Source organism: Mus caroli, chromosome 10 (genome assembly GCF_900094665.2).
Source record: "Mus caroli chromosome 10, CAROLI_EIJ_v1.1, whole genome shotgun sequence".
In the NCBI taxonomy this organism is placed as follows: Eukaryota; Metazoa; Chordata; class Mammalia; order Rodentia; family Muridae; genus Mus; species Mus caroli.
The window spans coordinates 58,230,306-58,244,074 of record NC_034579.1 but is presented as its reverse complement, the minus strand read 5'-3'; the positions used below and the strand labels follow the sequence as shown (position 1 = coordinate 58,244,074).

The 13,769-nt window shown below is 40.8% G+C and overlaps 1 protein-coding gene across 5 annotated transcripts in view; it reads right to left on the bottom strand.

Moving 5' to 3' along the window:
• Positions 1-13,769, bottom strand: part of Ctnna3 (catenin alpha 3) — a 1,468,839-nt gene that overhangs the window by 1,124,480 nt on the left and 330,590 nt on the right. For 4 of the 5 annotated variants that reach the window (XM_021173456.2, XM_029482772.1, XM_029482775.1 and 1 more), the window contains exon 6: positions 180-443. The exons of the other annotated variant lie outside the window; for it this stretch is intronic. In XM_021173456.2, coding sequence (XP_021029115.1) covers positions 180-443 — 264 coding nt within the window. The remainder of the gene's footprint in view (positions 1-179; positions 444-13,769) is intronic. 5 annotated transcript variants of the gene reach the window in all.

Here is a 13,769-nt window from a genome sequence, read left to right as displayed (position 1 = left end):
CTAAGCATGCCAATAGGAAATCTCATTGGTAATCAATTCATTGGAAGAGCCGGGAAGGTCACTGAGACTGATTAATGATAAAAATAGAAGTTTTCCAAACTCCATCGTAGGAACTGAAAGTCCGTGTCCGCTTACTTGTACTGAGACATTTAGTCACATCGTTGGCGCTCTCTGCTTACCTCCAACTCATCAAGAGCACTTCCCAGTGTTGCTGCCTGAGGTTCAGGGGGCGCTGGCACATTCTGGATGCCTTGGGAAGCATTTGAAATGACATCAAGAGCGTTCTGGATCTCTTCACAGACGGTGTCCTTACTGGCTTTGAGCGAAGCAACATCGGAATGTTCCAAGCATGCTGAACAAATTGAATGCAGGAGTGGGGAGTTCTCCTTCAAGGTGGCCCGGGCCCCTGCAATTTCATCCCTCTGGCTTGGAGATTTTAAGTCCTGAAAATATTTAAAAAAAAAATCTCAATACTTGTCATAGAAGAAAGACATATTACCCGGATGCTCCCTTGGGGCAAGTGAGATGCAATGAATCTAAAGACAGTAGGCAGTAAACAGTCAGATGGAGCCAAGCAAGGGCACCGGGAATCTCTACAGTCCTTCTTCTGAAGTTCTATAGTAGGAAACAGGAGATAGTTCATAGGTAAAGGCCACGACGGTGGAGAGGTGTCCCTGGTCAGCCATATATGTACTATCTTAGTTTTGATTCCTATTGCTGAGAATAGCAAAAAAGTTGAAGGGGAACCGTGGTGCATTGGGCTCAAAATTTCAGGTGTCTGTCTATCATCACAAGGAAGTCAAGGCAACAGAGACATGAAGCAGATGCTCACATGACACCATGGTCCACAGCAGACCGTGCTGAACTCATGCATGCATGCCAGCTCACTTCCCCCACTCTCTGGGAGGTAGAAATCATTTCTCTAGGGAATGGTGGCACTCACAATGGGTGGGCCTCTACACCATAATTAACATAATCAAGTCAATCCCCCAAAGACTTGCCCGAAGTCTGGCCTAGACTTACCCTCATCAAGGCTCTCTTCCCAGAGGGATCTAGATTGTGGCAAGATGATAATTCAAGCTAATCACCAAACCCATACAAGTCACAGAAAACTCTGACACATTACAAAGAGCACTATCAGGCAGCTTGAATTTCCAATATTCTGTTAACCTATTTCCCAGGGATATTAATATTTACATCTAGCTTTCCATGAAAACAAACCAAGTGAATTAAAAACACCAAATAAAACTTTTCTCCATTCAACTACCTTTTTCCATTTCATAAATGCTAATAAACCAATCCTATATTTTTCTTTGCTATTTATCCAACAAATAGTTGCTAAGCACTTAGCATCTGCTAGCCCTTGGGTTAGAGTCCAGGAGTACAGATGTGAACAATCCCACCAGACCCTTGATTTCCTGAAGTTCATGTTTGGGGGCAGGAAACTTATAGGCAAGCAGTAAACTAGGCAAACGAAACAAGTCACTTTGTGATGAAAATATGAATGAAATGAAAAGTAAAATATAATAACAACTAGAATAGGAAAGTGCTTTAGTGTGAACAGTCTACAAGGATGTGTCTGTGGATAATGGTCATTTGAAGTAATACTCATTGCAAAGTATCACAGACAGAGTAGGGGAACCTCGTATATAAATGATGGCCAGCTAAAACTGCTTAGGATGTAATGGAAAAAAAATTGTCAAGCACTATCTTAACCAAGTGATTAAGGCTGACATCATCAGTGATGTCACATGGATACATTATGACACAAAAAAGTGTCACTTCTGGGATACTCTCTAGGAAGCCATAAGTCCTACCTAACAATGAGAAGCAAAACACTGAGGAGTACCCTGGGAAACATCCCACATGCTACATGGGCACTCTTCAAGAGACCGTGCAAGTTTGTTTTCTGTTTTTGTTTTTGGGTTTTTCCAGACAGGGTTTCTCTGTGTAGCCCTGGCTGTCCTGGAACTCACTCTGTAGACCAGGCTGACCTTGAACTCAGAAATCTGCCTCCCTCTACCTGCCAAGTGCTGGGATTAAAGGTGTGCACCACCACTGCCCAGCTGCAAGTTTGTAAAATAAGGAAAAATACTGAGAAATTGTCATAGTATAGAGCAGAATGGGAACACATGACAATTATATGTAATGCCATTCTCTAGACTAGATTCTAGAATAGAATAAAAGTATTTATACAAGCCTTGTGAGTCTAAATACAGGTCATTAGTAGTAGTTAATAATGATGTATCAATGTGATCTCTTTGTTGGGACAAATGTTAAGATAATGAAGAAATCTAAGAGAAAGGAACTATCTATACTCGTATGCTTTTTTTTAAAACACATTATTTATTACTCCCACAATTTTTCTTAGAAAACACTACTAAGTGTCATGAATATTTATACTAGTTCATGCATGTCACGTGTGTATCTTCCAATAATTTGTGGAATTTTGATAAATGTAATTATTTTCAAAAGGAGAAGGCTGAGGTTTTCAAGACCCTAAGCATCTTTAGGGAGGGGGCAGACCAAAATGGATACATTTTGTCTTTTATAGCCTGTTAGAGAGCCCTCATCCCAACAATGTTACATTCTTTCCTGTCCCGGAAGGATTTTCTTTGTTACACAAGAATAGAGCCTGGATTTATATGTCACGCAACTTATAAAGTACTTCTATTTGGCCTCTCCATGAGCATCACATTTTGGGTGAAGTTGTCATTACTAGCCCTATGTTAACTAAGTAGATAGTTAGTGCAAAGGAATAGATTGGTGAAAGAACAGAGTTACAAACAATGACTTGTTCAATGTGTGTGGGGGGAGGTGCAGGGCGGGGTGTTTCCACAACACTCTCCTTGCCTGGGACAATGCTGCTAGCATTAGTAAGTGGCTAGTGCTATTATATTTTTTAGTTCCTTCCCTTCTAAAAGCAAAAGCTCTCTACTGCTCCATGCAGCCTTTGGAGATTGAATTCTTCCCAAAGTGTAGGAAGGACAGTTAAAGCAGCTGTCAACCCAATGCCCATGCTCCTGAATAAACCAAGACAATGTGTGATTTCCTTGGCCCTCTAGGATTCCACCCCCACCCCACCACCCACCCCCGCCCCATATCTTCTCTGGGTCCTAGTTTGGGCTTTGAAATCAGGGCTACAAGATAGGTAAGTCACCCATTCTTTTGGTATCTGCTTTTCCATTGGTGGAAAGGGAGATAATGGTACTCTCTCAACCTCTTACAAGACAGTACAAGAACAGCAGAGATGGAAGACAGCCTGCAGCAGTGCAACACTGAGCACACCAGGCTCATCTTAGAAGCCACTTGGATGTAAGGACTGGGATGAATATGGAAAACAGTAAATAATCTTAGAAAAAAATCACGGATCAACCCTTACATTTTATCAAAAATACTATGCAGTTTTTCTCCTGTGAGGTTCTTGGCGATTTTCATATCCCTGGTTTACAACAGCGCTTACCAGTATAAATCACATTGCAGAACACATAAAGATGTAAATCATACAAAGAACATAATGACTATAAGGGATGCACAGCCCCTTTTGAGAAATGCTCACGAAAAAGCACTAATGTTCAGGAAGGGTGACAGAAGACTCTCTGTGAGAGACTGTAATCAGAACACATACTAGGTAAGTTCCTCTACAGCCTATGCATGATTCTTTATTTAGAATGACATTGTCAGGATTTCGGTGGAAAATAGTGTACCTAAGTTATCACAAAGAAGGTTAAAGTTTAAAAATATCATTTCCTTTGCTTTGGTGGTGGCTAGGAATATCTTAGAATGAGCCCTTTGATGCTGTAAGGACTCTGGGATTTTTTTAAAAGTACAAACGTGTTCTGGATTTTGAACATGATGCTTTGTCATCTCTACCTAAGGCAAGGACAGAATCCTTAATGAGGACCAGTACCCTTAAATATCAAGCCTCTGAAACCTGCAAGCAAGGACAGGACCAGTAAGCATAGGTATACATTGTGATGGTGTGTAGAAAGGAGGCAAGGCAGAGAGCTTATTCAACATTTGAGAAGAGAAGATCATTGCTCACAAATGATATTACACATTCTATACATAATGTGCCAACTGTTCTTTGAAATAAAGGGTGCTCATTCTTCTAAATTAAAGGTTACTATGAGTGCTTGTAATTACTTTAACCAATAATACTATTGGGTTCATAGGTTGTCTACTTATCCTAATTGCAAACCAGGTCAAAATATCTATTCAATATCAAGGTCAATTGGTAATATCCCTAGATAGAGAGGAACACAGAGTTCAGATCCTCAAGGGCTGACACTTACTTCATTTTTTTTTAATGTGCCAGAAGAAAAACACACACACAAGGTTTCTGAGCTAAGACATCAAATGTTTCCAGCTGATGAAGAGACTCCCAGATGGGATTTTAAAAGTATGACAAGAACTCCCGCATCAATATACTCAAATGGGTAGAGAAGGCAACATGTGAATTGCAACCCTGACAAGAAACATGAAGTATATGTAAAGATTTCAAAGTGCACATAATATAAAAAGAGGAGGCTCTAAGCTATTAGCTAATCCACCCATTCATCCAACAATTGCTGGGCCTATGTTGCACATCAAACACTACGGTGATTAAGTACTGGAAATGTGAAGGAAAGTTCTCAGACCAAAGCATAGACAAACAAAAGAATCTTACAGAAACTGAGGGCTGGAGAAGTTGCTCAGCTCCTAGGAATACTGTTGCTCTTGCAGAGGACCTGGGTTCAGTTCCCAGAGCCACCATGGTGGCTCACAACCTGTAATTTCTGTTCCAGGGGGATTAGATACCTTCTTTTGGCCTCTGTGACAACTGAACACAGATGATAGATATACACACATGTAGACAAGCACTATGTACATAAAATAAATAAAAATTTTAAATTATATAGGAATTAAAATAAAATTGCAGCACAGAGGAAAATCCTCAGCTTTAAGGGGATTAAAGTAAATATTTGAGAGAAATTTTGGAGGCATAATTGATAAATTGGCATATATTCAATGTCTACAAGATGACGCATACACACACATATCAAATAACGATTTCTGCAATTAAATTCATTAGAATCACTCTTAGCATACCTAATAGCCATACATGTATATGTTGTAGGAATACTTAAGGTCTATTCTTCTACTTAATTTTAAATATGTAAAACATTGTTATCAGCTAGCATTACCGTACTACTATAATTAGATATTCAGAACTTATAAATCTTCAAACGATATTTTGAATCCCTTAACTGATTCTCATTTTCTCTGTGCCCTACCCCTAGCAACCACCATAAAATAATCTTCTAAAACCTAGACTCCTTTTCGAATGCACACAGAAAAGAGGTCATCATGTTATTTGTCTTTTTCTTCTGTGATCCTTGCCTAGCGCCCTCGCCTCCGGGTTCATCTGAGCTGCCGCGAATATAGGAAGAAGTTCATAACAAAGTGAATCTTAAAACAGTGAGAGGAAGCTGTTCTGTGAACAGTGCAGAACAAAACAGTAAGCAAAAGAAAACACCGCGGGTCACATCCTGAGGCGCAGAGAGGGGAGAAGCATGCAAGCTACTGAGGGTGACAGTATAGAGAAAACCAGAGCAGGAAGGTAAGGAATGGAGCTGGCGAGACCAAAGAACCCTGAAAGCTACAAGTGTCTGGAAGAGGACTTTGACAATAGCCATTTGCATGGACTCAAGCAATCACATTGCAGCCAGGGAGGCCAGGCAAAAACTCAGTTGCACAGAGAAACGGTGGGTGCCTAACACTGGACAGGATCACCAGGATTAAAGCAGGAAGGAGCCACGCAACACTGACGAGAGGAAAGCGCCAGGGCTTGGGGAATAGAAGGCATTTAGCAGAGGAGTCTAGAAAATGGCATCAGTGATTGTAAACATGGAAATGCATTCACTGGGATGGGAACACCGCGAAAAGAATGTGTTTGTAAGGAAAAAAAGGTGAAGTGCATTTTGTGATGTTATCAAAAGTAATGTCAGAGTGAAACTGTAAGTGAAAATGCACTCCGGAATGAGGATGTAAGTTCAGAAATAGGGACTCGTGAGTCTCCGGCTCTTCTTTGGGGGTCCTCGCTACCTGTGAAGGCAGTAGTACCTTCAGCCAGCGTGAATGCTGCGCTACTGAAGGGAACCTGGGATCAAATAGAGTTCCCTGGGGATGTCAATGGAATTACTAAAGTAATTCCAAAGGACAAACACTGATGGTATCTCAATTGCCAAAATGGGTGTACCGGCTAGTTTTGTGTCAACTTGACACAGGCTGGAGTTATCACAGAGAAAGGAGCTTCAGTTGGGGAAGTGCCTCCATGAGATCCAGCTGTAAGGCATTTTCTCAATTAGTGATCAAAGAGGGAGGACCCACTGTAGGTGGGACCATCTCTGGGCTGGTAGTCTTGGATTCTATAAGAGAGCAGCCTGAGCAAGCCAGGGAAAGCAAGCCAGTAAAGAACATCCCTCCATGGCCTCTGCATCAGCTCCTGCTTCCTGGCCTGCTTGAGTTCCAGTCCTGACATCCTTTGGTGATCAACAGCAATGTGGAGGTATAAGCTGAATAAATCCTTTCCTCCCCAACTTGCTTCTTGGTCATGATGTTTGTGCAGGAATAGAAACCCTGACTAAGACAATGGGTATCAGAAAATACTGAACTTCAAAACATTTTAACTTTTAAAAATTAAAGAATAAGCAATAATAGAGAGTACAGAACAAGAATTAAACTGTACATACTTATCATAAGAAGCAACTTAGAAAGTCAAAATGACTTCTATATTGTATAAGATAAAAAAAAATGCCTGTCTGTCGTTTAAAAAAGAGAGTCACAGCTGGAGAATACATCATAAAAATAACTAGAAATTATGAATGAGCTTGGCCACTTCTTAATGGACTTCTTTACTAAGTCTACAAATACTAGATTAAGAAAGTAGCTTTACAGATTTGAGTGAAATAAATCAAAATATCTGTTAACATTGGTGTCTTCTTTAGTTCATTATAACTCTCTTGAATGAAAGTCATATAATTTATTATTTTGAATCTTACTACATAGTAGCACATGGCATATGAGTTTAATACATCTTTGTTAAAGAAACAAAAACCAGTAAATTACAATTACATCAGAGATGGGGCTGGAGAAATGGCTAAATGGGTAAGAGCACTGGCTACTCTTTTAGAAGACCCCAGTTCAATTTCCAGCACCACATAATAGCTCACCAACCCTGTAACCCCACTAGGAGGGAACCAATAGCTTCTTGTGGCATCTGCAGGCACCAAATCCTATGTATACACAGGCAAACCACTCATCTACATCAAATAAAAGCAAATCAATCTTAAAAAAAAAAAAAACAAATCAGAGGAGGATACACTTCAAAAGGGGATAGAGAATTCAGGTATATTGTTATTATTATTATTACTCAAAATAGCAACATTGTAGAAAATTTCATCTAATCTAGAGAATTTATACAAATTTGTATATGAAAATGACACAGAAAGTTAAGCTTAAATTACACCTAAATGTTACTAAATGTTACTGTAGCCACTGATTGGTACAACCACTTTGGAACACTGCCTTTATAGAACCACCCGAAGCTGGATAGATACATGTCCCACTAGGCTATCCTACCTCTAGGAGATGATGCACACATATGGAAATGCACTCACATGTTCATCAAAAGACAGGAAGATGTTCACAGCAGCTGGTTCTCAACAGTTCTAAACTGGAAACAAAGTAATGGGAACCACAGAATGTGCTACGTGCAAGAGAATAGAAAACCCCACAAGGGAGGAGGGAGTTTTTTGAGTGTTGTTTGAGTCTATCTCTATCAAGATTTTACTCCAGTGACATGAATTTAGAGCAGAAATCAGAATGGTGGTTATTCTTAAGGAGAGATCAGAGTCTCATCAGAGAAAAAAAATCTCGCTCTGGCTACTCTGTTTCCTTTTCTAGGCACCAGCTACAAGGTGTCTGCTGGAAATTTTCACTCAACTATATACTTTTTGAGCTGTGTGCTTTTCTGGAATGGATGCTGTCATTCAGTAATTGTAAGTTTTATAAGGACTGACAAGACAGGTGGGTCAGTGGGTAAAGGCCCTTGCCACCAAACCTAATGACCTGAATTTGATTCCCAGGGCCCACAAGGTAGAAGGAAAGAATAGATTCCCACAAATTGCCCTCTGACCCCCCCTCCCACACACACACACATCCTCCCAATAAATAAATAAGTGTAATAAAAATTGTAAGTTTACTTATAGTTGAAGGAAGCAAACAACTGAATAGAGCCAACCAGTAACTGTAACTTAGCAAATAGCACTGCAGTAAATCCCTGTGACCCACCCTGCTGATTGCATTTCCATGTTAAGGGGATGATAAGAAAACTGGATATGCAGTCTACTTTCTGCCTGGTTAGAGGAATTATATAAAAAATAAAAAATAAATAAAAAAAATAAACATGGCTGTTTAAATAAACACAAAAAGGAAAGCTTCTTTGGGTTGGCCATCAGAAAGGCCAAAACTAAAGTGTCTTTACAGCGGATAATTCTGTATGCCCTCAGACAAAGCCAAATTTCAGAGGCTTAGAGAAAACTCCCTGCTAAGCTGCTTCCCTGCCCATGTAGAATCCCTCAGCAGAGACTCTGCTGGGCAAAGCAGAACTACATGCAAATTCTCACATTTCTCTTCCTGGCATTCAAGTGAAGCTTTGGAAGCTGATAAAGCCACTCTGGTAAAGGGGGTGGGAGCGGGGAGCAAGGAGCTAAGAAAGAGCGCTGTTTGTTTTCTTGAGATTAGGAAACCACATAGCAAGAAAGCCTGTGTACTTGTTGCTACTTGGATTCTGTGTGGGGTTGGCTTCTTTCCCCAGTCCTCCCTCCGCCAAGACGCCACATGCTGACTGCTTTACTGGTGGTCACTGGGCAGCTTCATGTTCTACATGTAGAGGCATGCTGATTTAGGTGGTTTTCTCCAACATAAATCAGGAGATGGGAATACTTGACCATGACTGACCTAAAGGGGACAAGATATGGAACAAGAACAGATGGCAAAGAAAATATTGAGGAAAACAGATTCCAGGAGCTTATAATCAAGACATTATTAAGCAGCAGAGAGAGTGGGGAGAGCCTTTCGCTGCCAGTCTGTTGTGTTTTATATCAAGAGGTCAAAAACAGCCAAGGAGAGAATAGAAGGAGTGATGGTTTTCAAATAGGCAAATGGGAAGCCATTGGGTAATAGTAGTACATGAATCTCCAAAGTATGTATTAGTGACACTTAATGCATGCCTTGGGTAGCTGAGAGACACCAGGGTGAATATTAGCAACCTATGCGAACATCAGCACTGGTTTGCTTGCTTGCATCCTGACATGGGACCTCACAGCCTGTTCTCAGACTCCATATTCTCCTGCCTCAGTTCCCAGACTAGTGAATCAGCCCTTATGGTTACATTACAGTTAATAAACATTATTTCCAGAGATTGCTTCTCAAGGAATCCTACAGGGAGATGTTAGAAGTGCCCCTTATGCTTATTTATCAAAAAAAAAAAAAAAAAAAGGAAAGGGATAATTTTCCAATACAAAGGATAGACAGCCAATTGTTTCTCAGACCCTGTTGAGCTGCCAGGGAGCTTCCTTTACCCAGACAATCAATTGCTTTCTCATTCATGAGCCAGATGTGGATAGGATTCAAGGCTGGATATCACCTCCCTATACTTTTTACCCAACATCATTTCTATCTCTTTTCAGTAGCTTTAGCATCTGCCAAGAGACAAAACGATTTTCTTTATGTCCTGTCCTTCTGTGATGACTGGACAGAGGATGGACAAAGGAAAGTGACTGTTAAGACTGTCATACCTAGAATGACTCAGGTTACAAACACACTGCTTAATTGATCTAGAGAATACTGATAAGAAAACCTAAGGATAATAGGAAATGGAACTAGCCAGGCTGTTTTAGGACAGGAACCTGAAAGCAGCACTGTCAGAAATGTCACCTGGTCCCGTTGGCAGTCCTGTCCTTGTCTGGATCCAGGAGTGTCAGGAGGGTGTACTGGTTTCTGGTTCCTTGTTAGCTCTTCACCTACATGAGCAGCCCTGGCTGGAAGCTGTACCTGAGGATATGTCTGACCGTTAGGCAAGTACCTGGACCTTGAGGGTGGGCTAACTAGATGGACAGCCTCCCCATGCCTCATCCCATGTCTATCATCCTTCTAATTACCAAAGCTCCAAGACTATGCAATTGATGGGACCACAAATCACTCAGGCAATACCTGCACTCTGCCTTCTTTCTGTCCCAAAGGCTCTTACCTGTGAATCAATGATAAACTTTTTTCTAAAACTCACCCTCTGTGGTCCGTGGATTTCATATGAGATGTGGCAGAACCTAGAGATCTGATTCATAGGATGTGTTGTGTGTCTGTGTTTATCTGGTATCCCAACTCCTGAATTAAAGCCCGCCTGAGAGAAAACTCCCATGAAATCCACACACTCCCATTTCACTGGGGTCAAAACTATGGCTTGAGACTGAAGTGCGGTCCATATAATGATTTAAAGGGCACAAAGAATTATGGCAGGGTTGTGTGGGACAAAGAGAGGAAATAGATGGTATGAACTTGACTGGGGCATCCTGTTTCTCATGACAAAGAAATGTTCTAAGTGTAACCTCTTAGTAACGATTGTCTAAGGGATGTTTTTCCAGAAGAACTTTGACTTTTTAGTTTAATTCAACAAGCTTAAACCGTCTGTTCTAAGGCATTAACTTTAACTTAAAGACTACAAATTATTATGTTTATTCTAAGCAGGGGGCATGAATAGGACAGATGTTAGTAACAGGGAACGACAAGGCCCAGGCACACTAGAAACTCCTCACACTTGGAAATATTCAAATCTAAACTGGCCAAGCTAAATAAAATCCCTTGGTCTCTACTCTGAAATATTCAGCCTGATATTTGCCTCACTAAGGCAGTCTCCTCTGTGCTTTACAGTTATAGCGTACACATACTTGACCTTGGGAAAGATTGGAAAAAATAGATAACACATAACAGGTCCCTGGGCCCAATGAATCTATGATAAGCTAAGAAGAAAAAAAGACACGTGGCACATTTCCGAGGCAGGAAATCAGACTCATTACAATGGAAAGAGCAGGAGCTGATGGTAACTGCAAGGTCCGGAATTCCGATGCAAAACCCCTCCAGTCACAGGCGATTACAAGTAGAATAATTAACCTAACTCTGCTACAAAATGAGGATAATAATTCCAACTTTCCAGGGTACTAATGAGGTTAAATGATTGAATGCAAAACACCTTTCCTGCGTTTTTTTACTTGATCTAGCTTTATGACCAAATTTCAGGCCATATTGCCTCCCTAAATGTTTCTTACTGTCCTTCTAGGCAGCCGTGGAAACAGGATTTAAATGGACGGGTATGGCCCACATTTTCAAGCTCCAAATGCATAGCTAAATGTGGGGATCAAGACAAACACGCCTTAAATAGATATCACCGACTGTTTAATTTTCCATGTTTTGTTGAACCTCTTCAGCCCAAGCGATCCTGACTGTCAACTAATTCATCTGCAGCCCAGAGAATCGGCCTGGTTTCTTCTCATCATGTTATGCTCCACTGTGTACCTGTTTCCTTGTCCCTAGCAGAACACACATTCGGGAGAGCAAAGAGTATTTTAGTTCCTATAAAAATGGCTGTGTGTGAACACGGGAGAAAAGGAGGCACGAAGCAAAAGGTTGCTAAGAACACAAGTGTGTTTTTTATCATATTGATAATTTATCTGTAATTCCATCAGAGGCAGCTTTTTAAAATTCAAATCTGTTCTCCATACACCAGTATAGAACTTAACAGCTATAGAACTTAACAGGGACTGTTATAAGGTTTCCTAAATAAAGCTCTCGCACGATAAAGCTCACGGTGTAGACTGATTATGAAGACCTCTCCCTGGCCTTCCTTCTTCCTGTTCTCACAGTCAGGCACCCTCTGTTCCAGCTTCATAGTCAGTCAGTCAGTCACATGAGGTGGCTGAGACATTTTCATGAGCTGGGCTCCCATCTTCCCTTGTACCGTCTGGGCAATTCCTATTTATCCTCTGAACTCTTTTCAATTCTTTTATATCACATACTATCAGACATAGACTCCTCTTCCACAGCACGACTTAATACATATTATCAAGCCATTGTTTTATGTTGTACTTAGATGTTGACACAATTATGCCTCTTACCAGATTGTTTCACTGGGGCTCAAATACTCCAGTGCCCCCATGGACTGGGCTTTGCATAAGAGTAGCTACAGCTCCTAATGAATTAACAATATCTGTGGCCACCAGTAAAGAAGTCAGAAGACTCCGAAAGTTACTGGGAGAAGATGATAACTTAATTATCCCACAAAACAAAACTTCTAATCTTGGAAAATTATACTTGTGATACAACTATTAAAAAATTATACTTGTGTTACAACTATTTTAAAAAAAAGGTAAGATCTGCTAAGCATAGAAAGAAATTGTTTTAATTGTGTTTCAAATGAGGCTAATGAGATTTGTTTATAAACTATCCTTGAAAATGTTCTGGCTAAGGCCTCTTTTAAAGAAACTAACGAGGACAGCTCTTGGCACTGGAATAGAACAGCATCATTCCAGCTTTGCTGCTGTGAGTCTTAGGCAGTGCTAGAAAATAGTCTGCTTTCCTGAACGGTCTTCCAGCAGGAAGCAAGACCTTGAACCAAAGGTAGGTGAAGATGCTCCACAATGGGTATGTTGGCCAGAAGCTAATTTGGTGTCCCTGTGTTAACAACTTAGATCAACAACCTTGCCACGATAGGGTTTCGTTGTCTACTGTGATGGTTTGAATATGCTTGGCCCTGGGAGTGGCACTATCGGGAGGTGTGGCCTTATGAGAGGAAGTATGTTACTGTGGGGGTCAACTGAACCTCTGAACCTGTAAGCTAGCCCTAATTAAATGATGTCCTTTATAAGAGTTGCCTTGGTCATGGTGTCTCCTTACAGCAATGGAAACCCTAGCTAAGACATCTACACAGAGCAGTTGGACCATTATGAGAAAATGAGAACCTAGCTCTGATGTCTTATTTATGCCAGAAATTGTTATTTATATGCTGGAATAAGAAGAGGAGGCTAACATTGGTGAACTAGATAAGAATGAGTGTGGGAAATATAAAGTATAGGATGCTTATGCCTCCCAGAGAAGAGAGTATTTCTACATATGTAGGTGAGCGATGCCTGAGATAACCGAGAGAAGCCTGTTGGCTCGCTAACTCTCTCAAGCACGAGATGTGAATGCGGAACTCCTCCCGCCCTACCCGCTATTCCCACAGTGAATGGCAACCATTCCAGTTGTTCAAGCCAAAAAAAAAAAAAAATGTTTTCCTCTTTAAATGTCTCTTTCTTATATGTCATAGTCAATCTGTCAGGAGGAAAAGAAAAAAAAAACCTATCTGTTATCCTCATTTATTCAGAGCTTAATCTATTACTTCTTCCTTCAGATCCACCTATATCATTTTGCACTCTTCCCTCACAATTCCATGTGGTGGTTTGAAAGAGATGGATGTCCCTCCATACTCTCGGGCATTTTGCTCCCTCTGTAGACCCTACCTGTGATTTGAGCTCTCAGCTGCTTCAGTCAGAACTCCTGCCTATGGCCATGCTTCCCTGCCACAAGGGTGACAGACTCTTATCTCTCTGGAACCATGGACCCCCCAAATAAACCCTCCCTTCTATAAGTTGCCTTGGTCATTGTGTTTTCTCACAGTGATAGAAAAGGTCCTA